At 55.6% G+C, this 26,659-nt stretch overlaps 2 protein-coding genes across 3 annotated transcripts in view; both read right to left on the bottom strand.

The window, feature by feature from the left end:
• Window positions 1-1,539: 1,539 nt before the first annotated feature.
• On the bottom strand, window positions 1,540-9,276 carry AQP8 (aquaporin 8). Its single transcript, XM_068147404.1, has 5 exons — window positions 9,023-9,276; window positions 5,448-5,574; window positions 4,290-4,504; window positions 2,270-2,404; window positions 1,540-1,582 (listed from the first exon to the last, which is right to left on the bottom strand). Exons 1-5 carry the CDS (start codon window positions 9,274-9,276, stop codon window positions 1,540-1,542), a joined length of 774 nt encoding a protein of 257 aa, XP_068003505.1.
• A 13,193-nt stretch (window positions 9,277-22,469) lies between these two features.
• LCMT1 (leucine carboxyl methyltransferase 1) overlaps window positions 22,470-26,659 on the bottom strand; it is a 32,033-nt gene continuing 27,843 nt past the window's right edge. For both annotated transcript variants that reach the window (XM_068147403.1, XM_068147402.1), the window contains exon 11: window positions 22,470-23,328. In XM_068147403.1, the coding sequence (XP_068003504.1) occupies window positions 23,306-23,328 (23 nt within the window). In that variant the 3' untranslated portion in view covers window positions 22,470-23,305. The remainder of the gene's footprint in view (window positions 23,329-26,659) is intronic.

The raw sequence follows: 26,659 nt of genomic DNA, 5'->3' as shown, positions 1-26,659 counted from the left end.
GTGCTGGACTGGGCAGCCCCACACAGGGGCACAGCTCTCCAGCACAGCCCCCTCCCCAGGGACCCCTCAGAGCCCACTCGTAGGGGCTGGGAGAGCGACAGACACTCCCCAGGGTAGAAGATGGCAAAACGAGGAGTGAGCAAACCCTGGGAAGCTGAGGGGCTGATGCTGGGGCTGGGAGCACTGGCAATGAAGCTCCCGTGCTGGTTTAGCACCCAACAAGCTCTCTGAAGGGTGGGGCTGGGGTCCTATGACGCCCCCCCCAAGGGGAGCCCGCAGGATGAGTCAGGGCAGAGCTGCCGTGGGGATGGACGCTCAGCTGACGTAAAGCTGCTGCTTTCCCCCTGCCCACGCAGCTCCATCGCTCTCCTCCTGCCAGCTCCTCCTGCTGCTGGCACCAGCTCCTCTGGTGAGGGAGCCCCTGGCCCCCTCCCCTCGCCCCTCACCCCCAGCACTCATCCTCTGTGCAGGGATGAACCCACCCTGAGCCCTGGGAGGTGTGTCGCTCCCTGCCACTGCTGATGCTGAGAGGGGCCAGAAATGGGACAGCCAGCAAAGCTCCCTTCTTCTGTCACCCTCCCATTCGGTAGAGCATGGGCATGAGCTGCCTGGCATCATGCTGCAGCTGCAGGAGGGGCAGGAGCTGACCTATGGCACAGTCTGGGGAGGGGGCTGCCACGTGGAGCAAAGGCTCTCGGAGGGCTGGAAACTGAGGAGGGAGCTGGTGGAGAGGGAGGAGAGGTGCTCAGAGAGGAGACAAAGGCAGGAGCTGGTGTGGGGCAGGACAGGAAGCCTGGCAGTGCCCACCAACACCTCCTGGGGCTGAGGAGTTCCAGCAGCATGTGCCAGGGCAGAGGCAGCTCACTGCTTGGGTGTCAGAGTTAATATCATCACGAGAAGTCAGGAAGGATTGGTGTGATTGGGGTCAATGCTGGCAAGCAATGCCACCTGGTCCCCGGGCACAGCTGCTTCACTCTGCTTCATGCCACCTCTGCAGGGTCCCAGCAGCCTCCTCACAGGGTTTGGGGAGCCAGCAGCTCTCAGACTTCCCCAGGGAGCTGGAGAAGCTCCTGGAGAGCAGCCCAGGACAAGGCTGCCAGCCACGGCCACACACATCAGACCTCCGGTACAGAAGTGATGCCCACTCCAGAGGGTACCAGGCTCCCTGGCACTGTAAACACCCAGGCACAGCCCTGCTGGGATGGAGGACACCGTGCATGAGCAGTACTGGGGAAGACTGGGATATTGTGGGCACTGAGGAGGGTCAGGGGAAGTTCCTGGTGAGCTGGTCCTTGCAGCTGTGCCAGGGGCTGGCAGAGCCCTGGGGACCAAGGTTGGGGTGATGCTGCCTGGTCCAGCTTGGCTGCTTTCCATCATCTCTGGAGCATCAGACAAACCATCTCCTGAGTGTGGGCTCCCTGGGAGGTGCAGAGGAGAGGTGGAATGAAGAGGAGCAGGGGCTTCATGCTGGCTGTGCTGAGCCACACTGGCCACCCATGGCAGGTAAGCGATGGCAGCACCCAGGGGGCTGCACCAGCATCACTTCAGGATCAGGCGGGTGCTCTGGTCACCCAGCAGCAGCCTTTGGAGAGGTCAAAGAGAGAGAAACTTGGGGTCAGGAACCCAGTGTCAGCTGCAGCCCAGTGCCATCCTGAGGCTGGATAGGCCCAACAAAGAGGTATGGTTGAACCAGACATGGGTTTGGACACAGGCAGCCTGGGGGGATTCTCCTTCTCTCCTCTGCCAGTCAGGTCACATCTGGAGTCCTAGGTCCAGTCCTGGGCTCCCCAGTTCAGAGACAGGGAACTACTGGAGAGATCCAGCAGAGGCTACAAAGATGCTGAGGGGCCTGGAGTATCTCTGTGAGGAGCAAAGGCTAAGAGCCCTGGAGAAGAGCAGCCCTAGGGGGGATCTGATCAGTGCTCAGCAACAGCTAAAGGCTGGGGGGCAAGAGGCTGGGGCCAGGCTCTTGTCAGTGGTGCCCAGGGACAGGACAAGGGGCAATGGGCACAAACTAGAACCCAGGAGGTCCCATCTCAACAGGAGGGGAAACTTCTTTGGGGTGAGGGTGCTAGAGCCCTGGAGCAGGCTGCCCACAGAGCTTGTGGAGTCTCCTTGTCTGGAGAGCTTCCAACCCCACCTGGCCACTGTGATCCTGGGCAGGCTGCTGGGGCAGGGGAGTTGGACTGGGTGATTTCTAGAGGTCCCTTTCAACCCCACCATGCTGGGGATCAGCCAGCACAGCTATGCTGTGGTACCCCACACTTACCTCACTGTCCCACTGACCAGGAGGGCAGCCAGGGTGGGTCCCACCCAGTACACCCAGTGGTAGTCCCAGCAGCCGGCCAGCAGCGCGGGCCCGAAGGCTCTGGCAGGGTTCATGCAGGCTCCAGATACGCTGCCTCTGAAAGGAGGACAAGATGGGACATGGCTCCAACTCCTGCCCCCTCCCTGCTGGGACAGGGAGGTGCTGAGCAGCAGCAGTGTGTCCCTTCCAGGGCTCCTTGCTAGGGGCTGAACCTGCTCTGGGTGGGCTCAGGCTGGGACCACCCCGGTCCGCACCCAGACGCAGCTGCTGGGCGCCTGGGGACTATTTGCTTCTCCAGCATAAGGAACACAGACTGCTTTGGGTTGGAAGGGACCTTAAAGACCATCCAGTTCCAACCCCCTGCCATGGGCAGAGACACCACCCGCTAGCCCAGGTTGCTCAAAGCCTCTTGCAACCTGGCCTTGAACACCTCCAGGGAGGGGGCAAGGATGCCCAGCCCCAAGCAGCTGCTCACCAGCAGGCAGCTGTGCTTCCTCCTGAGGGCTTAAACTGTGGGGGAAAGGAAAATAAATAGAGAAAGAGAGAAACCAAACAGGGCAGGAGGCCAAATTCTGAGACACAAAGTAAAAGTGAGACTTGGTGGTTCTCAGAGTGACCCTGAAGTGTCAGCAGAAGGGTGGTCAGAGAGAGGTTCTCTCCTTGGCTTGGGTTTCCCTGGTTTTCATCTCCAAGCTCTCAAGGAAAACCAACCATGTGGGGTGGCAACAGGAGGGCTGAGTCTGTTTTGGGGCTCACCAGGAGCTGGATTTTTAGCCAGGGAAAGCTCAGTGGCTGGTGGAGGTGGGGCAGGAGAGATGAAGGTGTCTGCAGATGGAAGAAAGCCTCAGCAGACAAATGTTTGCCCAGGAGGTTTGTGCAGGGTTTGAACATGAGCTGGCATCCCACTAGAGGGGGCAGTGCCCATGAGCATCCATCACTCTGGCTGCTCCTTAGCTGCATGGTGTCACCCCTGCCACCTCAGCCAGAGCCCTGCCCACGCTTCCAGCAGCCAGGAGACGTGGTGAGGAAAGGCTGCACATGGACCTCTTCTGCTTGCCCAGGGCTCCCTACAGCAAACACCACCCATGAGGCCCCTGGGCTTTATCAGCCCATGCTGGGTACTGGGGAAGGCTGCTGGGGCTCACAGACACACATGGGGCACAAGCAACAGCTTCTCCTGCACCCACCAACTCTGCCCAGAGATGGCAGGGGGCTGGTGGGGCCATCTGCCAGCCTCTGCAGTGTGCTCAGCTGTTCTAGGTGGCATTGGCCAGCAGGTCCTGTGCTGAGCTGTGAGGGGGTACATCCCATCTCATCCAATCCCATCTCACCCCATCCCATCTCACCCAATCCCATCTCACCCCATCCCATTTCACCCCAGCCCATCTCACCCTATTCCATCTCACCCCATTCTATCTCATCCCATCTCACCCCATCCCATCTCACCCCATCCCATCTCACCCCATTCTATCTCATCCCATCTCACCCCATCCCATCTCACCCCATCCCATCTCACCCTATTCCATCTCACCCCATCCCATCTCACCCCATCCCATCTCACCCCATTCTATCTCACCCCAGCCCTCGTCTTTGCCCTATCCCATCCCAACTCAGCTCACATCATCCCATCCCATCCCATCCCATCCCAACTCAGCTCACATCATCCCATCCCATCCCATCCCATCCCATCCCATCCCATCCCATCCCATCCCATCCCATCCCATCCCATCCCATCCCATCCCCGGGCACTCTCTCCCTGGTGCAGGATGCAGCAGCCTCAGTGCTGGCTGGGGAGGGACCAGTGCAGCCCTGACGCTGGCTGCTAAGAGCTGCCCCTGGACCCTGCTCAGCCAGCACCACAGCAAGCTCTGAGCACCAGCTCCTGTGGTCACATCCTGACCCCCTGCTTGAGGACCTGGCTGGGCAGATGGCCCTGGCTGGCTGGAGGGAAGAGGGATGGGAGGAGGGCTGCTGAGCTCACCCTGCCAGCACGGTGGCCGTGACGGTGAAGCCGATGCAGAGCGGAGCCAGCGGGGACTTGGTCTTCCCATTGACGGCTCCCATGCAGACCACGAAGAGCAGGAAGGAGGTCATGATGATCTCGTTCACCAGGGCAGAGGGGACCTGCTCATCACTTGTGATGATGCTGAAGGCTCCTCCTGTGGAATTCCTGTAGGACTCCTGCTCCACCACAGCCTGCACGGGGGGAAGGCCAGGCGGTGCTGTGCAGCTCCATATTGTGACCTTTCCCAGGCATATGTCCTCGCTGTGAGGCCAGCGTGGGCGATGCAGCAGGTTAAATGCAGCTAATCTCATCACTTTCCTCCTGAAAGCCAGCCCTACTCTCCTGGCAGACACCAGCTCATCAGCCAAGGCTCTTCAGCACCTCCTGAGACAAGGAGCCAGCCAGCAGGAGCCTCTCCCAGCCCCCGAGGGGCTCGTGGTGGCCAAACCTCCCTGCGCCACTGAGAAGCCCATGGCTGGGTGCTGGGAATGGGCAGCACTGAGCAGCAGTGGAGCATAGCAGAAGAGCACCGAGGCACACAAGGAGGCAGTAGCAGGCACCACGCCTGAGCATGGAGCTGCAGGGGTGTCCTGCCTCACCCTGTGGCCAGTTAGCTGCCAGAGCAAACCTCTGGAGAGGAAGCTGCCATCAAGAATTCATTAGTCAGGCCCCAAGTGTGGTGCAGACCTGAGCCTGGGATGGGGAGTGAAGTGTCTGAGTCCTGCAGTCAGAGTGTGAAAGGTGTGTGGGGGGAGGAATCAGTTACCCTGGTCCCAAGCAGCAGACAAACCTTGCACCCACACAGCAAACTCCTGAGCTGTGTCAGCTGCTGAGAAACCACCACTCTTAATCACAGAGTCCTGGAATCAGGAAGGTTGCAAAAGGCTCCTAAGATCATCCAGTCCAACCTTCCACCCAACAGCTCCATGTCCCCAGGTGCCATGGCCACAGGTTTCTTGAATGGATGGGGACTCCACCACCTCCCTGGGCAGCCTGTGCCAATCCCTGACCACTTACACCAAGTCCACCTCACCCTTCCCATCACACACTGCTGCTGCTGCAGGCTGGGACTGGCAAGGAAAGTCAGCTGGAGTCCCTCACCCCTGCTTAAAGAGATCCCCCAGGTGTCCATACCTTTGCCAGGCCAGCTCCTATCACCCCTCCACAGAGCTGGGAGAGGCAGTAAGGAATAAGCATGGTGATGTTCAGCCCTCCAGCCAGCCAGACGGCCAGGGATGCCGCAGGGTTGAGGTGGCCTCCGCTGCAAAGCAGAGAGGAGCATCAGCGAGGGGTTCACCCCAGGGGCTGGAGCCACAAAGGCTCTTTCAGCACTTGGCCATGAGAAGGGGCTGCAGATGAGCAGCATCTGGCAGTATCTCTGCAGGTACTGCTTTGAACCTGCAGCATCTCCATGCTGGACACCAACACCTCCTGTGTGCTGCTGTGGGGGCAGGAGCTGCCCTGGGGTGGTCTGAGGGACAGGTTTTGGGGGGGAGGGCTACGTCTCCGGTGCTCTGCAGGCACTTCCAGGAGCTCCCACAGCACTACCAGGAGATGTTCAGGGAGAAGAGGTCTGCCCTGGCATTGTGGGGTGCTGCAGGACGTGGAGTGCACCCAAGGCCTTGATACAGGGGGGTTACAGCACTGGCCCCTTTCCCAGCATGAGTTGTGCCTGTGGCAGCAGCACAGGCTGCCCACCAGCCCTGGCTGGAGCAGCTCCTGCGGGAGGAAATCACTCCCTGGTAGAGCCTTGTGGCAACCAACCCTGCTGACAGGGAGAGGAGGCACTGATGGAGCTGGTGCCCAGCCTGGCAGGACATATGGAATGATAGAATTGCTTGGGTTGGATCATCCAGGCCAACCTTCAACCCAGCACCACCATGGCCACTAAACCACGTCCCCAAGTGCCATGGCCACAGTTTTCTGAACAGCTCCAGGGATGGGGACTCCACCACCTCCCTGGGCAGCCTGTTCCAGTCCCTGACCACTCTTGCAGCAATGAAATTTTTCCTCATCTCCAACCTAACCCTCCCCTGGCACCATTTCAGGCCATTTCTTCTCCTTCTATCACTTGATACCAGGGAGAAGAGCCCAACCCCCACCTCACTGCAGCCTCCTTTCAGGGAGGTGTAGAGAGCAATGAGGTCTCCCCTCAGCCTCCTCTTCTCCAGGCTGAACAACCCCAGGTCCCTCAGCTGCTCCTCCCCAGCCCTGTTCTCCAGACCCTTCCCCAGCTTCATTGCCCTCCTCTGGACCTGCTCCAGCTCCTCAATGTCCTTCTTGGAGGCAGGAGCCCAACACTGACCCCAGATTCGAGGTGCCACCTCACCAGTGCCCAGCACAGGGGCACCATTACTTCCCTCCTGCTGCTGGCCACAGATCAGACGCAGACTTAGGAGGAAAAACAAGTTACAATTTAGGCTGTGTGTGTGATCCACTGATGGGATTGCAGGGCACAGCCAAATCACAGAAGGTATTCTTGAGGTCCTCTGGACCTGCTCCAGCTCCTCAATGTCCTTCTTGGAGTGAGGAGCCCAAAACTGACCCCAAATTCAAGGTGTGGCCTCAGCACTGCTGAGTCCAGGTGGACAATCGCTTCCCTGCTCCTGCTGGCCACACCACTGCTGATCCAGGCCAGGGCACATGTTCCCAGGGAGGCAGGGAAGGGGCCAAGCACTCTTGGAGAGGGCTGGGGCCACTTCTCAGCGACAGCAGCACCACTGGAAAACTGGGATTGGAGGCTTTGTCTGCCTCTGCTCCACAGAGACGTGAAGGCAGCAGGGTCTGCTTGCATCCTTGCCCAGCACAGGACTGGCAGGAGCTGCTGCTCACCTAAATCCTCCACCGTGAGGCTCCCAGGCGAGAGGAGCTCAGATAGCTGCTAATTGGAACAGATTAGCATGGGGGGGGACACAGTGGTGAAGTTTCATAACCAAGGAGCCTGGGTAGGGATTGCTGGGGCAGGCGATGAGTCAGGTGCCTGGGAGCTGTAATTACCTCTGCTCCAGCTGCAATTAAAGACCCAGCACAGCAGCACCACGGCAAGGAGCTGCCTGCTGAGGCTCACTGGACAGGGTTCTGCCTGCAGACATCTCCAGGATGGGTGGGAGCCCAGGAGTTCAAGAAGGATCTGTCTGCAAATAAATCCCCCCTGGAGCACCTAGCCAGCGACCTCCCACCCCTGGCTGGGTCCTCTCTGGACACAGATTCACAGACTGCATTGGGTTGGAAGGGACCCTCGAAGCTCATCCTGTCCAGCCCCCCTGCAGGCAGCAGGGACACCTCCAGCTACAGCAGGCTACCCAGGGCCACATCAAGTCTGATCTTGAATGTCTGCAGGGATGGGGCCTCAACCACCTCCCTGGGCAGCCTGTTCCAGTGTCTCACCACCCTCATGGTGCAGGACTCCCTCCTGATGCCCAACCTAAATCTGCCCTGCTTCAGTTTCATACCATGGACCCTCATCCTGTCACTACAAACCCCTAATCCCTCACTTCAGACTAAAACACCCAGACCCTGAGCCAGCTCCTCCTGGCTTCAGAGCTAATGGGGGACCCACAGGACACCTCTGCAGCCCCTCATCACAAAGCCCTCCCCATTCTGCTCCCTCTTTCCATGGCTCCCCTGCACCATAGGCCTTGGGGTGCAGTGGGCACCCAGCTCAGCTCCTCTGGCACATGCTCCCCCCAAACCTCACCCCAAGGCTTCTCTCTCCTAATCAGGCACTGTTAAATCATCAGTTTGCTCTGACCCTCAGCCCCCCTCCCTGGCTGAGGGAGGTTTGTGTCCCAGCCCAGAGCCACCCCATCCCTGGGCTGAGTGGGTGCCACCAGAGGAGGCAACGAAGCCCCACAGGGACTGCTCCAGCTCCTGCCTTCAGGATAAATCCCCGTGGCAAACATCAGCTTTTGTGTGGAGCAGGTTTGTCTGAAGGTTGCTTTTGAGGAACTGAAGCCATTTGTGAAAGGAATTCACAGCCTTCAGCTGCAAACACCCAGGGGAGCAGCATCCTTGGGGCAGGTTGTTCCCTTCTGACATCCTTTAAATGCCAACAGCTCAGCCTTCCACAGCAAGGAGCCTGCCTGCCTCAGCTGTGACCAATTTCATTACCAGGGGCTAAAAATAAAGCACTGCCCTCCAGAGCCAAGCAAACTCCTCCCCAAAGCAACCTGCCCTGGGTGACCACCACCACCACCACCACCACCACCACCACCACCACCACCACCACCACCACCACCACCACCACCACCTGTGCAGCCACACTGCTCGCCAAGAGGCTGGGTGGCAGAGCAGCATGGCTGTGGCAGGACACATCCCAAAGGCAGAGTGTGGGGAGCCAGGAGCACCAATCCCACAATGCCAGGTTGGAAGGGACCCCAAGGATCCTCTGGTCCAACCTTTCTAGGTGATGGTGGAGCTGAAATGAGCTGGCCCAGCACCCTGCCAAGCTGAGCCTTCAAACTGTCCAATGCAGGGGACTCCACTGCTTCCCTTGGGAGATGATTCCAATGCCCAGCTGTTCTCATGGAAAAACACTTCCTTCTGGACTCTCCCCAGCAGCAACTTGTCCCCACCACCCCTTGGGGCTCCTCATGAAAAGGGAGTCTCCGCCGTCCTGGCTCCCGCTCAGCACGGAAACCAGCTGGGTGCTGCAGCAGGGCCCCTGCCACCCCGCTGAGGCACCAGGGGAGGTGCCAGCCCCTCCTTACCTGATGCCTGCCAGGATGGCAATGATGGAGCCCAATGCCAGCCCGTGGACGAGGGCAGGCTGCAGCAGCCCCGTGTCCTTGGAGTCCTTGAGCACGGAGAGGCAGCCGATGAAGACGAAGAGCGCAGTGCCCAGCAGCTCGGCCACACAGGGCTGCAGGTAGAGCTCATACCAGTGAGGCCGTGGGGGCTTGGTCTGCACCTCCAGCACCATCATCTCCTTCACCACGGGGTGACCACACTGACCAGTGGCCATGGAAGGGGATGGAAGGAAGCAGGAGGAGTCCTGGTTGCAGCTGGTCTCACAGTCACCGCCACGGAGACGCTGGGGACGGAGGCTCAGGTCTTGGAGGGGTCCCTTTGGAGGGACAAGACCCCTTGAGGAGCAACCCTGCTTGTGCTGCTGAAAGGCTGCCAGGCTCCTCTTGACCTGTATGAGGGGGCAGGGGGTGGGGGGGAGGTTCCACAAATGGATTGAGAGGAAAAAAAACAAGAAGGGGTAATAAAAGCTGATGGGCCAGCCCCAGGAATATAAAAGCTCTTTATCTCCACCACTCCTTGCTTCAAGGCTTTGGGGTGGGTTGGTATTTTGGCACATGGCAAATACTTGGGGTTTCATTTGTGTTACATCAGACCCAGAAGAACTGCTAAAGTGACAGATTAGCCTCAAGTTACTGGAGGAGCCTGCTTGAGCCACAGCCAGAGCCAGTTCCTCTAAACCTCACCCCAAATTCTGCCCAGGGCTCCTGAAGTGAGGGGCACATATCCCCCTTTCACTGCTCTCAGGACTGATCAATAGCTAAAGAGAGAGGGAGGGAAGGAGGGACAAGGGGCAAGAGGCTGGGGCCAGACTCTTCTCATGGTGCCCAGGGACAGGACAAGGGGCAACAGGAACAAGCTGGAACCCAGGAGGAGAGGCTTTGGTGTGAGGGTGCTGGAGCAGGCTGCCCAGAGAGGTTGTGGAGTCTCCTTCTCTGGAGAGCTTCCAACCCCTCCTGACCATTGTGATCCTGGGCAAGCTGCTGTGGGTGCCCTGCTTGAGCAGGGGAGTTGGGCTGGAGGATCTCCAGAGGTCCCTTCCAACCCTCACCATGCTGGGACTGCTGTGAGGCTGCCAAGGGATCCACCCAGCACTGTGAAAGTTGACCCTGATCAAACACTTTATACCTTCCCACCCCACAGGGGATCACCACATTCAAGCCATGGAGCTGCAGTCACCAGGCAGGGGAGGGGACAGCCAGAAAGCTGCAGCCTGGCAGGGGATGGTGGGCACCACCACACAGCCACAGGCACAGCAGAAACAGCCCTGGTGAGGCACACGTGGGCTCTGCTCGCTGCAGGCTCCAGGATCACATCTGCTGCCCTGCTGAGGACCCCTCAGGAGGTGAGCTTGGTGGCATTTCACCTCCTTGAGCAATCTCCTGCAGCCTCTCATGTTTGTGGTGGCTGATTAAGGATTTGGGCTCCCAGATTATTCCTCTCTTTTACCTCTCCTAAGCAAGGCTGGAGATGTTTTATGATGTTTTCACAAGGCACTGGGGATGGGAAGGAAATTTCCACTTGCCTGTCCCAGGGGAGGCTGTTGCTGGCCACATGGCAGACAAGAGTCAGGCTACAAAGGAATTCCAGGTCAGGAACTCCTAAGTGAGCCTCTACCAACTCTGTTTCCAGCCTGAGAGGTTGTTTCCTGCACACACAGGGTCTTGGCATCAGGTGATAGAAGTCACTGGAATATGGAGTGTGAGTGGCTGGGGTTGGCTGGCCTTCAGGGCTCCTCTTTGAATCCCCTCTTGGACCTGTGGAAAAGACCTGAGTCAATCTTGTCATGTGCCCAAGCACTATCACCTGGAGCCAGTCTCCAACAGGGAGATCAAGCCCAGCCACCACCACCCCCCAGCACAACCAGATGAGGGTCTCACAGGCAGGGATTTAAACTGGGGCAAAAGGACCTCGGGTTTCAGGACCCTCATGATGGGAGACTCAGGTGAGATGCTCAGGTTCCCTCTGGTGCTTCTTTCCAACAGGTCCTAACAACGCTGGCATGGCAGCAGGGCACCAGGAGATGGCTGAGCTGCCCCAAAACACCAGCAGCATGAACCAGCCCCAGGAGCCAGCCCAGGGCTCTGCTGCTCCTCAGCCAGAGCAGAGGCAGCAAAATGGTTCCTTCCAGACACTGCTGCCATGTGCTGGTGCAGGAGCAGCTGAGGGAGCTGGGGTTGTTCAGCCTGGGGAAGAGCAGGCTGAGGGGAGACCTCATTGCTGCCTACAGCTGCCTGAAAGGAGCTTGGAGGGACATGGGGATTGGTCTGTTCTCCCTAGTCTCAGGTGACAGAAGCAGAGGAAATGGCCTGAAATGGTGCCAGGGGAGGGTTGGGTTGCAGATGAGGAAAAATTTCTGTGCTGCAAGAGTGGTCAGGGGTTGGAACAGGGAGGTGGTGGAGTCCCCATCCCTGGAGGTGTTCAAGAAATGTGTGGCCATGGCACTTGGGGACAGGGTTTGATGGCCATGGTGGTGTTGGGTTGAAGGTTGGACTGCATGGTCTTAGAAGCATTCTCCAATCCAAACAACTCTGTGAGTCTGTGATGGTGATGGTACCATGCCACAGGCTGCAGATGTCACTCAGTGGAGTGATGGCTTCAGAGTGCTGGAAGCTCAGAGCCCAGAAGTGAAGAATAACCCTTGTGTCCTTGGCTTGTAAACATTTACCATGGCTGCTGGGGAGCAGGAGTGTTTGCCTGAGCCTTCCAGAGGAAATGCTCCATGCTCAGGCAACAAATTATTGCTGAGCACGAGGCTGAAGCAACAGAACCCAAGGGAGATCTTGAGGGACATTGTCAGGCATTGGAACAGGCAGCCCAGGGAGGTAGGAGAGTAACCACCCCTGGAGGTGTCAAGAAACCTGTGGCCATGGCACTTGGGGACATGGTTTAGTGGCCATGGTGGTGTTGGGTTGATGGTTGGACTCAATGGTCTCAGAGGTCTCTTCCAGTTCAAACACCTCTACAATCCTATGAGCTGCTTCTCCTACAGGGCCAAGAGGCTCCACACCAGGAGGCAGGCAGCACTGCTTGGGCATCCAATGATCTTGGAGGTCTCTTCCAACCCAGTCTACTCTACTCTACTCTACTCTACTCTACTCTGTTCTGTTCTATCCCATGTCTGGTACCTGGGACTGGTGGGAAAACATCTGAAAGAAAGCAGTTGGGAGATTTCAGCACTGGGAAACCACTGCTCTGGTTTGGAGGATCAGGGAATCATAGAATCAATAAGGTTGGAAAAGACCTCAGAGATCACCAAGTGCAACCTGTCACCCAACACCTCATGGCTACTAAACTATGGCACCAAGTGCCACATCCAATCCCCTCTTGAACACTCTCAGGGATGGTGACTCCACCACCTCCCTGGGCAGCACATTCCAATGGCCAACAACTCTCTCTGGGAAGAACTTTCTCCTCACCTCCAGCCTAAACCTCCCCTGGCAGAGGAAATGTTGGGGTTTTTGTGTTGCCACATGGATGTGCCACTAACAAAGAGCCCAGCTGGCAGCTTCTTGCCTGTGCCCCTGGATTCCAAGGAATGCTGCTGTTCTCCAAGCACTGCCTTGGTGTGAGGGTGGCTACAAGGGCAAACCCCACCCTTCTGGAGGTGATTTGAGCTAACCTCAGAACCAGGGACAAATCCAGGCAACAAAACAGCAACACTTTTGGCAGCCATCATTTGTGGCTCCTAAAGTGCTCTCCTAAATCCTACTGGAACCTCCTGATGGGCAAAATGAGGCCAGGGCATGGCTTGGCTCATCACCAAACCACTCTAACCAAGGGGCAGAGCAGGCTCTGGCAGCATGGGAGGGCAGGTGGGCAAAGCACAAACTGATCATCAAGGAATTGTCTCCACTTGTCAGCTGTGCTGCACTGAGAAGTGCCAGAAGAGCACCAAGACATTGGGCACAGGGTTGTCTGACGTGGTCAGAAGTCACACTGCAGCAAGCTGAGTGTGGGCAAGGCAAGGAACTCCAGACTGAGGGGTCCACCAAGGCCTGAAGGGAACAACATCATCTCAGCAGGCTTGTGGCCGCCTGGAGTCTGCCATGCAGGCATAGAATGGTGTGGGTTGGACAGGACCTTGAAGACCATTTAGTTCCAACATCTCTACCACGGGGCAGTGGACATCTTCCACTAGACCAGGTGGCTCCAAGCCCCACCTGAGCTGGCCTTGAAAAGGTTTACAGCAGCAATATGCATGATCTACACTTATCCTCATGCAGTGGCAGAGGAGGTGCTGGATTTCACCTCTGCTTGCCCTGAACTGTGGCTTCCCTGCTCTCACAACTCCTGAGCAGAACATGGTCTCCTAACACCTCCTAAGTGACTGCTGCAGACCCATCTCCAGCTTCACCTCATAGGTTCATAGAATGGCCTGGGCTGGAAGGGACCTTGAAGATCACCTAGTTCCAACCCCTGGCCATGGGCAGGGACACCTCCCACCAGCCCAGCTTGCTCAAGGCCTCATCCAACCTGAACTTGAACACATTCAGGGAGGGAGCATCCAAGACCTTCCTGGACAACCTGTGCCAGTATGACCTCATCCTCACTGTCAAGGATTCCTTCCTAATCTCCACTCTCCATCTGCCCTCCCTGAGCTTCAATCCATTCAATCCAACACTCCTCTGAGAAGAGGCTTTTCCAGCACCTGCCTCTTCTTCAGCCACCACGGTGAGGTGAAGAAACACACCCTGCTCCCAGCACCCTTGGCCCCTCAGGGATGAGCTGAAATTCTTGGCACCAAGGTTTGCCCAGCAAGCCTGAAGGAAAGCTCTGCTGGTGGGGAAAGGCGTGGGGATGGGAAGAGAGAAATCTGTTCCTATTAGCAGCCACTTATTTTTGTCCTTGTTTGTGCTTGCACCCGTTTGTTAAATAAGTGACAACAGCAACTGTGTCAACTAGAACAGGAAATGGGAAATGGTGGCACAAAGCAAGCAGCAGCTTCCAAAGATACTTTTTAGGAACCACAGAGAACATTTCCCATCTCCATGAGCAGAAAAGCCAGAAGGCCCTGGTTTCATCCAGCCCTCTCCACTCTTCCATCCTGCTTCTGCTTGCAGATCTGCAACCTTCCAATGGAAAAGATGTGAACCATCCCTGGGGTACATGAGGAAGAGTGTGGCCAGTGGGTCCAAGAAGGTTCTTCTCCCCCTCTACTCTGCCCTGCTGAGGTCCTGGCTCCAGTTCTGGGCTCCCCAGTTCAAGAGAGACAGGGAACTACTAGGGAGAGTCCAGCAGAGGCTACAAAGGTGCTGAGGGGCCTGGAGCATCTCTGTGAGGAGGGAAGGCTGAGAGCCCTGGGGGTGTGGAGCCTGGAGAAGAGCAGCCCCAGAGGGGATCTGATCAATGCTCAGCAAGAGCTAAAGGCTGGGAGGCAAGGGGATGGGGCCAGTCTCAGTGGTCCCCAGGGACAGGGCAAGGGGCAATGGGCACAAACTAGAACCCAGGAGGTTCCATCTGAACCAGAGGAGAAACTTGTTTGCTTTGAAGGTGCTGCTGGAGCCCTGGAGCAGGCTGCCCAGAGAGGTTGTGGAGTCTCCTCTGGAGAGCTTCCAACCCCCCCTGGCCATTGTGATCCTGGGCAGGCTGCTGTGGGTGCCCTGCTTGAGCAGGGGGTTGGAGTGGATGATCTCCAGGGGTCCCTTTCAATCCCAGCATGCTGCCACTGTGGGGTCTCTGTTACAGCAGGGTACTGCAGGTCTAAGTGTCCCCCAGCTGCAGCCACTCTGGCTGCACAGCTTCAGCAGGGACCATACATAGCCACACTTGCTAAGGAACAGCAAATGGAGGAGGAGTTGGGAGTGGGTGATTTCTAGAGGTCCCTTCCACCACCACCACGCTGGAGTTCCATGGATCCTCTGTTGGAGCAGGGCTGGCACATTTTGTAGGCCAGATTTCCAGCTGCACATCTATAAAAGCTCTGCAGAAGGCATTTCAGTGAGGAAAGACCCAGTACCCATGGTCAGCTCTTTCAGAAGGCCATAAAGAGGCAAAGGCAACTCCTTTGACACTGCCTTATCTTTACAGTATTTGCCTTGGGGACTGACAGCCTTGGTGATTACCCCATGGTACTGAATGAGAAGCTGCAGAATTCTTTGCAGCTCCTAGCAGTGACACAGGTTAGGTGACCTCTGCTCATTTATAGACCCTACATTGCATCAGAGGCTTCCTCCCAACTGCTACTGGAATGCTGGAGAGCAGATGGAAATTTCCAAGGGCTCTTCAGGCAGGCTTAAGCCTTGTCTGCTGGAAAACAGGGACAGATTTGGGTCAGCTCTGCATGCACAGACTGGGTTTTGAGAAGGGAGAAGAAGCAGTGGGATGAAGCCACCCTCAGCCCTTAATGCTGTTATTTCATATTCAAATCCACCAAGCTCTCAGAGGAGAGAGTGTTGGTCCTGGTTCCACACAGCACACACACGTGGACCCCTGTCCTGCACTTGGATCCTCACAACTGTCCTGCAAGGCCAACCCCAGAACCATTCCATCCTCAATAACCATGTTTCATGGGATAGTTTTGCTTGGAAAAGCCCTTCAAGATCATCCAGTCCAACCATTCTCTAACTCTACCAAGGCTGGTGCTAAACCATGGCTCTCAGCACCACCTCCCTGCCTCTTTGAAGCACCTCCAGGGATAGGGATTCAACCACTTCCCTGGGCAGCCTGTGCCAGTGTTTGAGAACCCTTTTAGTGGAGGAGTTTCTTCTAACATCCAACCTAAGCCTCCCCTGGTGTATCTTGAGGCAATTTCCTTCTGGAAGTGTCCCTCCTTTCCCCATGCCCCTGCAGCACAAAGACCTGACAGACCTTGTAAGCACCAAGCGAGGAAGTGGCAGCTGCAGAGAAGCTGGAAACACCCCGTGCTGAGCTGACAGCTGCCTGTCACTGCCTCCCCAGGGCTGGATAATCCCTGGAAGGACCTCAGTTTAATTCTCTAGGAGGAGACTTCTCTTAGCCACCTTTTAAGATGCTCAACACGGGTGGAACAGAGGCACAGCAAAGTGTAATCTCCTAAGTGGTGGTTGAAGCTTGGACAGAGCGAGGATCAACCCCCAGGACTCAGCATGGAGCAGAGATGAGGATTTTCTTGTACCTGTCAGGAACAATTGGTGACAGACACCTCAAAGGCAGGCAGGGCCCACGTGCTCTGACTCTCTGGGTTTGCCATGACAACTGGGCTCAGCATCCTGCTCCAGCAAAAGCTTCACAGCCCCTGGCACTGGGAGAACAGCAGAGCATCCAGGGTGGCAGCTCTGACCAGACACAGCTCCTCTGGCTGCCCCTTCCTGCTACCCACATGCCCTGGCAGAATCATAGAATTGTTTGGGTTGGAAAAGACCTCCAAGAGCATCCAGGTCAGCCTTCAGCCCAACATCACCATGGCCATCGTGCCATGGCCCCAAGTGCCATGGCCACACGTTTCTTGAACACCCCCAGGGATGGGGACTGGACTCCACCACCTCCCCTGGCAGTCTGTTCCAATCCCTGCACCACTCCTGCAGCAAAGGGATTTGTGCTAATCTCCAACCTAAACCTCCCCAGCTTTTCAGGTGCTCCACAGCCCATTGGGAGGAACACTGCAGGCTCCTCACCACAGGAGGCTTGCAGGAGAACTTTTGCCTACTGATGACATCAAACCTCCTGCTGCTGCCACATTCAGAGACACAGAAACTAGATGCAGAAGGAAAGAGGAAACTGGTTCAAGTACTTTCAGGTGATCCTCAGCAGAGTGACCCAGCTCTGGCTGTGACATGGAGCCCAGAGCTAACTTCAAGGCTGACAGAAGATGTGCAAGTGGCAGAGGACAGTGTTGTGTCCTTACCTAGGGGTGGGCACCAGCCAGGGCTGCTTCATAGAGCGACAGGTTGCACTGGGTAGGAAGTGACCTTCCAAGGTCATCCTGTCCAACCCCCCCACACTAAGCAGACATAGCTCCTAATGGAACAGGCTGCCCAGGGACACATCAAGTCTGATCTTGAACATCTCCAGGGACAGAGCTTCAACCACACCCTTGGGCAGCCTGTTCCAGGGTCTCACCACCCTCATTGTGCAGAGCTCCCTCCTGATGTCCAACCTAAATCTGCCCTGCTCCACTTTCAAACCATTGCTCCTTGTCCTATCACCACAGGCCCTCTGAACAGCCCCTCCCCAGCCTTCCTGTAGGTTCTGAGGCTCTTCATCCAGTGCCAAGGTCCCTGGGCAGTGATTCCACCCCAGACACCAGCTCCTGCAGGCAGAGACAGAAAAAAACCCCTTCCAGCATCAGAGGAGCTGCCAAGGGGGCAGGGGGTTGCAGAGGGCACCACAGCTGCTGGTTGGGCCAAAGCAGGAGACTTTTGCCTTGTGGCTCACCCAGGATTAAAGGGGTTTTAGGCTTTTTTTTTCCCACTTTAAACAAACCAGAGATGGTTTTGTTGTGCTGTCAGTCCCAGTCAGCCAGGCAAGGCTGGACTGGGAGCAGAAGAGAGGCAGAGATCATGGAATGGTCTGGGTTGGTAGGGACCTCTGAAGGTCACCTAGTCCAACCCCCCCCCTGCAGTAAGCAGGGGCATCCTCAACTAGATCAGGTTGGCCAGAGCCCTGTCCAGCCTCACTGGATGTCTCCAGGGATGGGGCCTCAACCACCTCCCCAGGGTAGTGACAGGAGAAGGGGTGAGGGATTCAAACAGAAAGAAGGCAGATCTGGATCAGATGTAAGGAAGAAATTCTTCCCTGTGAGGGTGGTGAGACACTGCCACTGAAAGGTGGTGGATGCCCATCCCTGGAACTGTTCCAGGTCAGGTTGTTGCAGATGCTGATTGCAGGGGGGTTGGACTAAATGACCTTTAAAGGTTCCTTCCCACTCAAAGCAGTCTGTGATGAATTTTGTTGTGCTGCCAGCTCCAATGAGCCAGGCAAGGCTGGGCTGGGAGCAGAGGAGAGGCAGGGATTCACCAGGCAGCTCCAGGGGGGCTCTGCTGAGACAATCACACCGAAAGCACATCAAGGAGCAGAAGCCATAGGCCACTTCTCCTGGCCAGGAGATGCTCCTCAGCCTTTCCCAGCTCAGCAGAGCTGGCTCAGCAGCAGCAGGAGCTGCAGGCATGTTCCCAACCCAAACATTCCCTGCAGAGGTGACAGATGTGTTTGCTTTTGCTAATCGTGGGAGCCCACACCCAGCCTCCCCCCACCAGCTCCCCAGCTATCCCCCATGCCTTTGATCCCCTGCACCCCTCAAGCACAAGGTGACCTACTTCTCTGCACCACTGCTGGGAGCTGAGCTAGAAGAGTCTTGAAGAGCTCTTGCAGGACTGACTCCCCTTCTCCCAGCTGGATGCTGGCAGCTGAACAGCTGCAGGTGGGAGGTCAGACTCACCCAGAGGAAGAGGACAGGGCAGTGCAGAATCCCTGACTGGTTTGGGCTGAAGGGAGCTTCAAAGCTCATCCAGTCCAAGCCCCCTGCAGTCAGCAGGGACATCCCCAACTACAGCAGGCTGCTCAGAGCCCCAACCAGCCTAACCTGCAGCAATGGTTTCAGACATGGGGCATCTCCCATCCCTCTGGGCAGCCTGAGAGGGGGTCTCACCACCCTCCCAATGAAGAATTTGTTCCTTGCATCTGATCTAAAGCTTCCCTCTTAGACTCTGAAACCACCACCCCTTGTCCTATCACTACTTCCTCTTGTAGAAAGTCCTTCTCCAGCCTCCTTGTAGGCCTTCCTTAGGTTCTGGCAGGCTGCTGGAAGGTCTTCCCATGTCTCTCCACCGTGCCTTTCATCCCCCTGCACCAGCTCTGCTCCTTTACCACATTCTTTTCAGATGAGCACATTATAAAGGGACCTAAAATAGAAACTGATGAGCAGAAATTCCACCAAGATCTGCCTCATGCTGGCAGACATCATTTCCAAGCACAGAGAGGATTAAACTGTGACAAAGAAGGTGATAAAAAAAGCCTGACTGGCAGTGCAGAGGACCAGCACAGGACCATCTCCTGGAGTGAGAGGCTTTCAAAGCCCCTGCACATGAAAAATGCAACAGCTCAATGGTGGCATCTTGGCTGTTCACCAGTTCAAAGAGAAGAGATTTGCTGGTTTCAGAGCAGGTTGGACCTCAGCTTGGCTCCCAAGAACATGCTCTTCAAGGGGGTCTTGCCAAAATGGAGCTGCTGGTAGAGGTGGAGCTATTCTGCTCTTGATTTACCCCATGCAGTGCTACAGGCTGGGCTCAGAGTGGCTGGAAAGCAACCAGGCAGAAAGGGACCTGGGGGGTACTGGTTGACAGCTGGCTGAACAGGGGCCAGCAGTGTGCCCAGGTGGCCAGGAAGACAAATGGCTTCCTGGCCTGCATCAGGAACAGTGTGGCCAGCAGGAGCAGGGAGGTCGTTCTGCCCCTGGACTCAGCACTGGTTAGGCCACACCTGGAGTCCTGTGTCCAGTTCTGGGCCCCTCAGTTTAGCAAAGATGTTGAGGTGCTGGAAGGTGTCCAGAGAAGGGCAACAGAGCTGGGGAGGGGTCTGGAGCACAGCCCTGTGAGGAGAGGCTGAGGGAGCTGAGGTTGCTTAGCCTGGAGAAGAGGAGGCTCAGGGGAGACCTTCTTGCTGTCTACAACTCCCTGAAGGGAGGTTGTAGCCAGGTGGGGGTTGGGCTCTTCTCCCAGGCAAGCAGCACCAGAACAAGAGGACACAGTCTCAAGCTGTGCCAGGGGAGGTTTAGGCTGGGTGTTAGGAAGAAGTTCCTCATAGAGAGATTGGCCACTGGAATGTGCTGCCCAGGGAGGTGGTGGAGTCCTCATCCCTGGAGATGTTTAGGAAGAGACTGGATGGGGTGCTTGGTGCCATGGTTTAGTTGATCAGATGGTGTTGGGTGCTAGGTTGGACTTGATGATCTCAAAGGTCTTTTCCAACCTGGTTAATTCTATTCTATTTTATTCAGGGATCAGCAGGGTTGTCTGGTTGCCACAGAGGAGGCATGACTCACTGCACCAGAGGCCTCCTGAGGTGCAGAAGGTGTTTGTAGAGAGCTAGAGAGCTTGGGGGGGGGGGGGGGGGGGAGGTTGGTTGTGTTTGCAATCTCTGATGCTCCCTAACAGAGCTGTGAACTGTCAGGAAACCTGCCAGAGGTAGCTCTCAGCAGCTCTGTGACACAGCACATTGTCTCCTTTCCCCCAGCTTCACACTGCAGCACCTTTGACTCAGCTCCTTCAGAGCCCCTGGGCAGGTTAAGTCCAATGCAGGTGGCTGAGGGTGGACAACCACCTCTCAGCAGTGTGCAGCAGCCAGCACAGGCAGTGCTAACACCAGCAGGTCAGATCAGAGGTGTTTATAGACAGAGTTCAAGGAGCAGAACATCAAAGAGCACTGCAGGTGGAACCAGATATGATGTTAAAGTCATACCAGGGAGCCTCCACCACTGAGTATTACCTGTTAGTAAGTCCTTGCTCCACAAACCCTGAAGGAGAAAGCTGCATCCATGTGAACACACAGGTGAGGAGGAACTGGGCTTTGTACAGCCTGGAATGACAGTGCTGAGAGCTCAGAGATCCAAGGACAGTCAGGTGTGTGATGAGATCCAGCTCAGTCCCCACCACTCTTTGCTCCAACAGGCTCCTCCACAGGGCTGGGGATTGAAGGTGTCTGTTTCCAAAGGCTGGGAACACTTCTCCAACAGGCTTCATGCAGACTGTGAGGACAGGGCAGGGATAAACCTGCCCCCAAGCCCCACCAGTTCTCCTGATTGACAAACCCATCCAGAGCCATTGCCTCAAGCCCACCTGAAGCAAAAGGAATCTCAAGCACAGGGCCAGCTGCTAGCACCTCTCCTTGGCCTCCTTGGGGCAGGTGGCTTCAGCCCACTCTGAAGGTGGAAGAAGTAAAACATTTCAGAGAGTCATTTCAGCTGGCAAAGACCTTTAAGATCAACAAGTTCCAGCATTATCCCAACACTGCTAAGTCTGCTGCTAAACCATGGCCTTCAGCAGCACCTCTCCACATCCTTTCACTCCCTCCAGGGGTGGGGACTGTCCTTGAACTGGGCAGCCCAGAACTGGACCCAGTGCTCCAGATGTGGCCTCTCCAGAGCAGAGGAGAGAGAGAACCTCCCTTGACCTGCTGGCCACATTCTTCTTGATGCACCCCAGGATGCCATTGGCCTTCTTGGCCACAAGGACACACTGCTGGCTCCTGGGCATCCTGTTGTCCACCAGAACTCCCAGGTCCTTTCCCCTAGAGCTGCTCTTAATAGGAGTGGGGCCCAGATCAGGCCAAGCATCTCACATGTGCAGGCACAAGCATACCATTGATGTTCTTATCTAGGAAGCAAAGGTTGGAAGTTCTTTCCACAGTCACACAGCCCAGCCCTTCCCCTTGGGGGGGGCAAAGGGTTTCTGTGGACACTCTGCAAAGGCTGAGCAGAGAGTTAACCAAATCCTGTACTTCTGTGGCCAGTTTAGGGAATTAGCTCAACAGAAACTTAACTGTGGGTGGCTTGTGGCCACCAGTGACTAAGCTCAGTGATGGAGAGGCAGGCAGGCAGGCAAGGGAAGGTCATCTCTTTTTATTGCTTCTGTTCTTCTGCAGGGATGACTGAAAACACTTCTGAGAACTGTTTGCTTTGTTCTGGTATCTCAGTAATGTCCTTCCCTCCAGCTCCAGTCCTAGCCCATGTTAACCATTTCTAAAGCCAGGAGCACAGAAAGTCACAGACAGGAAGGAGGGAAATGGTTATCATAGAATGGGTTGGGTTGGAAGGGACCTCCAAAGCTCCTCCAGTCTAACCCCCTGCAGGCAGCAGGGACATCCTCTGCTAGAGCAGGTTGCTCAGGACCTTGTCCAGTTCACCTTGAAGATCTCCAGGGATGGGGCCTCAACTATGTGCTTCGGTAACCTGTTGCAGTGTTCCAGCACCCTCATGGTGCAGAACTTGTTCCTCACATCCAATATAAATCTGCTCTGCTCTCATATCAAACCATTGCCCTCCTGCTGTCCCTGAGGCCTTTGCAAACAGTCCCTCTGCAGCCTTCTTGTAGCCCCCTTCAGGTACTGGCAGGCTGCTCTAAGGTCTGTCTGGAGCCTTCTCTTCTCCAGGCTGCACAACCCCAGCTCCCTCAGCCTGTCCCCACAGCAGAAGTGCTCCAGCCCCCTGATCATCTTCATGCCCTCTGGGCATATTCCATCAGCTCCATGTCCTTCCTCTACTGAGGGCTCCAGAGCTGGACACAGCACTGCAGGAGAGGTCTCAGCAGAGCAGAGCAGAGTGGCAGAATCCCCTCTCTCCATCTGCTGCTTTTGCTGCAGCCCAGGCTGCCATTGGCCTTCTGAGCTGCAAGCTTGTAACGGCTGCCAAAAACCTCACTGAGAAGGAAACCAAGAGGCAGCCACTGAAGCAGCTGTGAAGAGGTTAACTGCCAATGAGTGAGACACAGGCCAAACATCAATACTTATAAACATTTATTGTTTTTTCTGATAGGAAGGTTGCAAGATTCAATTCCAAACACCAGGGCAAGGACTTCCACTGGGGCTTTGTTTCTTTTAAGAGGAAAGAAAGAAGAGTGAGAAACTGGTGTGAAGATCCTACCAGAAGCAGTGCAAATTGAGGTTAATTTCTTTCTTACCTTTCTGACCTGCTAAGCTAAGCCCTTCCCAGTTCATTAAAGTCCACTTTAACATCCTCCAGTTCCTTGTACCTGACTCCATGGGGCTCCCCTTCTTCTTTCCCCCTTCCCCAAAAGGACACAGCTGGTTCAGAGACAGCCTGGTACCAACAGTAAAGCCTGGAGAAAGCCAAGGTGGTGGCACTGGGCAGAAATGAAACCTGAACTGGGGATGAACAGAGCTCAACCTTCCCAAGCAGCTGTGCACAGGGCAGGGGCACCCAGCAGGGCAGCTCCCCAGCTCCCTGCCACACAGACATTTTACATACCCACAGAGAGACAACAGAGGGAAATCAGACAAGCCAAGAACACTTTACTCTTAGTTTCACACTAAGGCAGGCAAGCTTCAGGTCAGGAGTCAATGACACCTCAGCCAAGTCCATCAGTGCTCAGCTGGGCACCTGCCTCGTGCCAGCTGCTCACAGAGGGCAAGGAAAGGGTCACTGAAACCACCAAAAGCCACCAGGAGAGTCGACAGCAGCAGCAGCCACCCTGTTCTGTGCTGGCAGTGCTCACCCAGATGCACAGGCTGAGGCTGGCACATGCAAAGTCCCATCACTGTGATCCTGGCTCAAGCAGGAGGCTGCTGGGCCCAGGGCTGCACCTCCAGCACACTCCTCAGAACGTGATGTTTGCCAGGCCTGTTTGAGAGGGAAAAGGGAGGGGGAGGAGAAACCAAAGTGTTTAGCCTGCTGCCACCTGTACCCCACTGCTGCTAGGACAGTTAGAGACAGGAAGAAGGTGTGCCAGGGGAAGTTTAGGCTGGAGGTGAGGAGAAAGTTCTTCCCAGAGAGAGTTGTTGGCCATTGGAATGTGCTGCCCAGGGAGGTGGTGGAGTCACCGTCCCTTGAGGTGTTCAAGAGGGGATTGGATGTGGCACTTGGTGCCATGGTATAGTATTCAGGAGGTGCTGGGTGAGAGGTTGGACTTGATGATCTTTGAGGTCTCTTCCAACCTTACTGATGCTATGATTCTAAGGGGGCTTTGAGAGTTATTTTTCTGTTTAAACTGAAATGCAAAGGATTTGGTGAGAGGAAGAGGAAAGAGGTCTGACCTTCTTTTAACCCTTTGTTTGGCTGTGATCAGCAACTCACAGAGTCACAGAATGGAAGGGGGTGGAAGGGACTGCTGGGGATCAGCATCCCTGCCAAAGCAGGATCATCTAGGGCTGGCCACCCAGAATGCATCCAGGAGGGGTTTGAAAGTTTCCAGAGAAGGAATTCTTTTGAATAAGCCAATCTGGAGCACAGCCCTGTGAGGAGAGGCTGAGGGAGCTGGGGTTGCTTAGCCTGGAGAAGAGGAGGCTCAGGGGAGACCTTCTTGCTCTCTACAGCTACCTGAAGGGAGGTTGTAGCCAGGCAGAGGTTGGTCTCTTCTCCCAGGCAACCAGCACCAGAACAAGAGGACACAGTCTCAAGCTGTGCCAGGGGAGGTTTAGACTGGATGTTAGGAAGAAGTTCTTCATAGAGAGAGAGATTGGTCATTGGGATGTGCTGCCCAGGGAGGTGGTGGAGTCACCATCCCTGGAGGTGTTCAGGAGGAGACTGGATGGGGTGCTTGTGCCAAGGTTTAGTTGACCAGATGGTGTTGGGTGCTAGGTTAGACTTGATGATCTCAAAGGTCTTTTCCAACCTGGTTAATGATTTCTATTCTATTCTATTCTATTCTATTCTATTCTATTCTATTCTATTCTATTCTATCCTATCCTATTCTACTCTACCATACCCTACTCTATTGCTGAAGTTATTCCTGGCAGAAAGAACAGGCTGCTGCTGTACCTAAGGGTCTGCCCCTGAAATGACAAAGAGAAAGCTGGGGAGAACACCCATGAGGGCAGCAAATCCACATGGGATGGAGAAAACTGCTTTAGATGAAGGCTGAGCTATGCACAGACACTTGATTATCCCCTTTGAGATTTGTTTCACTTCTAAGAGATGCTGCATAGCTCAATCTCAGCACCCAAACTGTCCCAAACACTTCCCTGGTCACAGCAAGGCACAACCCTGGAGACCCCAGGAACAGCAGCTGCTGGCAACAAGGGAACTTTTTTGCCTTAGCTCCTCTAGGAATCTAGATTACAGGCAGCAGTTTTCAGCCCAATGAAATGAAAAGTGCATTTCTGCTGCTCCAGATTGTCACAGCTGTAGAACTGGGGTCTGCAGACACAAGCCAGCATCAGTACTAGGAGCAGGAACAACTGCTGTAAGCTGGAACCCAGGAGGTTCCATCTGAACAGGAGGGGAAACTTAGGTGTGAGGCTGCTGGAGCCCTGAGCAGGCTGCCCAGAGAGGTTGTGGAGTCTCCTGCTCTGGAGAGCTTCCAACCCCTCCTGGCCACTGTGATCCTGGGCAAGCTGCTGTGGGTGCCCTGCTTGAGCAGGGGGTTGGACTGGGTGGTCTCCAGGGGTCCCTTTCAACCCCAGCATGCTGCCATTGTGGGATCTCTGTTACAGCAGGGTACTGAAGGCCTAAGTGTCCCCAGCTGCAGCTACTCTGGCTGCACAGCTTCAGCAGGGACCATACATAGCCACACTTGCTAAGGAACAGCAAATCCATTTTGTTCTTGAGTGCTACCCTGTCAGGAGCAAGGAAAGGGCAGAGAAGGAGAAAGGGAAGAAAAGGATAGAAACTGGCAGGCAAGGAGGTTTTCTGGAGAGGCTGCTCCCTGAAGGTGCAGAAGGAAGTGGAGCTGAAGTGTGTCTGCAGGAGCTGGCTTTCCAAGTTGGACAGCAAAGGGCTACAAGCACCCAGCCTTCCCCCAAACCACAACCCTTTCCATCCCATCCCTTCCTAAGCAGCAGCAAGATACAGAATGCTCCACAGAGAATAAATCAAGTGGGTTTGTTTCAAAGAGATTCCACCCTTGGGGAGACTTTGAAAAGACTAAAAGCAGCATTTCAAAGAGTTGAGTTCAGAGGGAGTTTTTTCTTCTTCTCCCCCCCACCACCCCCCAAGGAGAAAGCAGAGTGGAAAACTGAAGCCTCAGATGGATGCAAATGGGGACAGAGCAGAAGAAGGCTGGGCTAAGAAAGAGGGGTTTATTTTTGTGTTGTCAGGACACTGTGATTCCATCTCCTGTGTGCCCATATGGCACTTCACATGCATGTGATTTGTAAACCTTTCAATTAGCAGTGATAGTAGAAGGCAGGCAGTTATTTAAAGCAACCCATAAGGCAGCTTTCAGCAGCAATTCTAACTCCCCTGTGCTGGACAAACTTCCTGTTGGGCAGTTAGATGCCTACAAAAGCCCTTGTGGGAGAAACAGCCATGAGGCACCACCTGGGAGGTGGTGAGAGAGCAGCAGACCCTGCTCCTGCAACACCATGCCTCTGGCAGACAGCTGCTGTGCCCAGGCCCAGCCTCTCCACACAAAGTCACCTCCTGCATCACACAATCAGACAATTGGTTGGCTTGGAAAAGTCCTCTAGGATCATCCAGTCCAACCATCAACCCAACACCACCATGGCCACCAAACCATGGCCCCATCATAGAATGGGTTGGGTTGGAAGGGACCTCCAAAGGGCATCCAGTCCAACCCCCCTGCAGTCAGCAGGGACATCCTCCCCTAGAGCAGCTTACTCAGAGCCTGCCCTTGAGGATCCCCAGGGATGGGGCCTCAGTGACCTCCCTGGGCATCCTGCTGCAGTGTCCCACATGTACTGAACACCTCCACGGACAGAGACTCCACCACCTCCCTGGGCATCCTGCTGCAGTGTCCCACATGTACTGAACACCTCCACGGACAGAGACTCCACCACCTCCCTGGGCATCCTGCTGCAGTGTTCCACATGTACTGAACACCTCCAGGGACAGAGACTCCACCACCTCCCTGGGCATCCTGCTGCAGTGTTCCACATGTACTGAACACCTCCAGGGACAGAGACTCCACCACCTCCCTGGGCAGCCTGCTGCAGTGTTCCACATGTACTGAACACCTCCAGGGACAGAGACTCCACCACCTCCCTGGGGATCC

Source organism: Melanerpes formicivorus, unplaced genomic scaffold, assembly GCF_026170545.1.
Source record: "Melanerpes formicivorus ecotype bairdi unplaced genomic scaffold, bMelFor1.0.p_v2 SCAF_14, whole genome shotgun sequence".
NCBI lineage: Eukaryota > Metazoa > Chordata > Aves > Piciformes > Picidae > Melanerpes > Melanerpes formicivorus.
This window is presented reverse-complemented; position numbering and strand designations above follow the sequence as displayed.

Coding starts and splice junctions, on each gene's coding strand:
- AQP8 (XM_068147404.1), bottom strand. CDS start 9,276: ATGGCCACTGGTCAGTGTGGTCACCCCGTGGTGAAGGAGATGATGGTG. Junction 4,505..5,447: donor TAGGAGCTGGCCTGGCAAAG/GTATGGACACCT, acceptor CCCCCCGTGCAG/GCTGTGGTGGAGCAGGAGTC. Junction 1,583..2,269: donor CTGGTCAGTGGGACAGTGAG/GTAAGTGTGGGG, acceptor ACCTCTCCAAAG/GCTGCTGCTGGGTGACCAGA.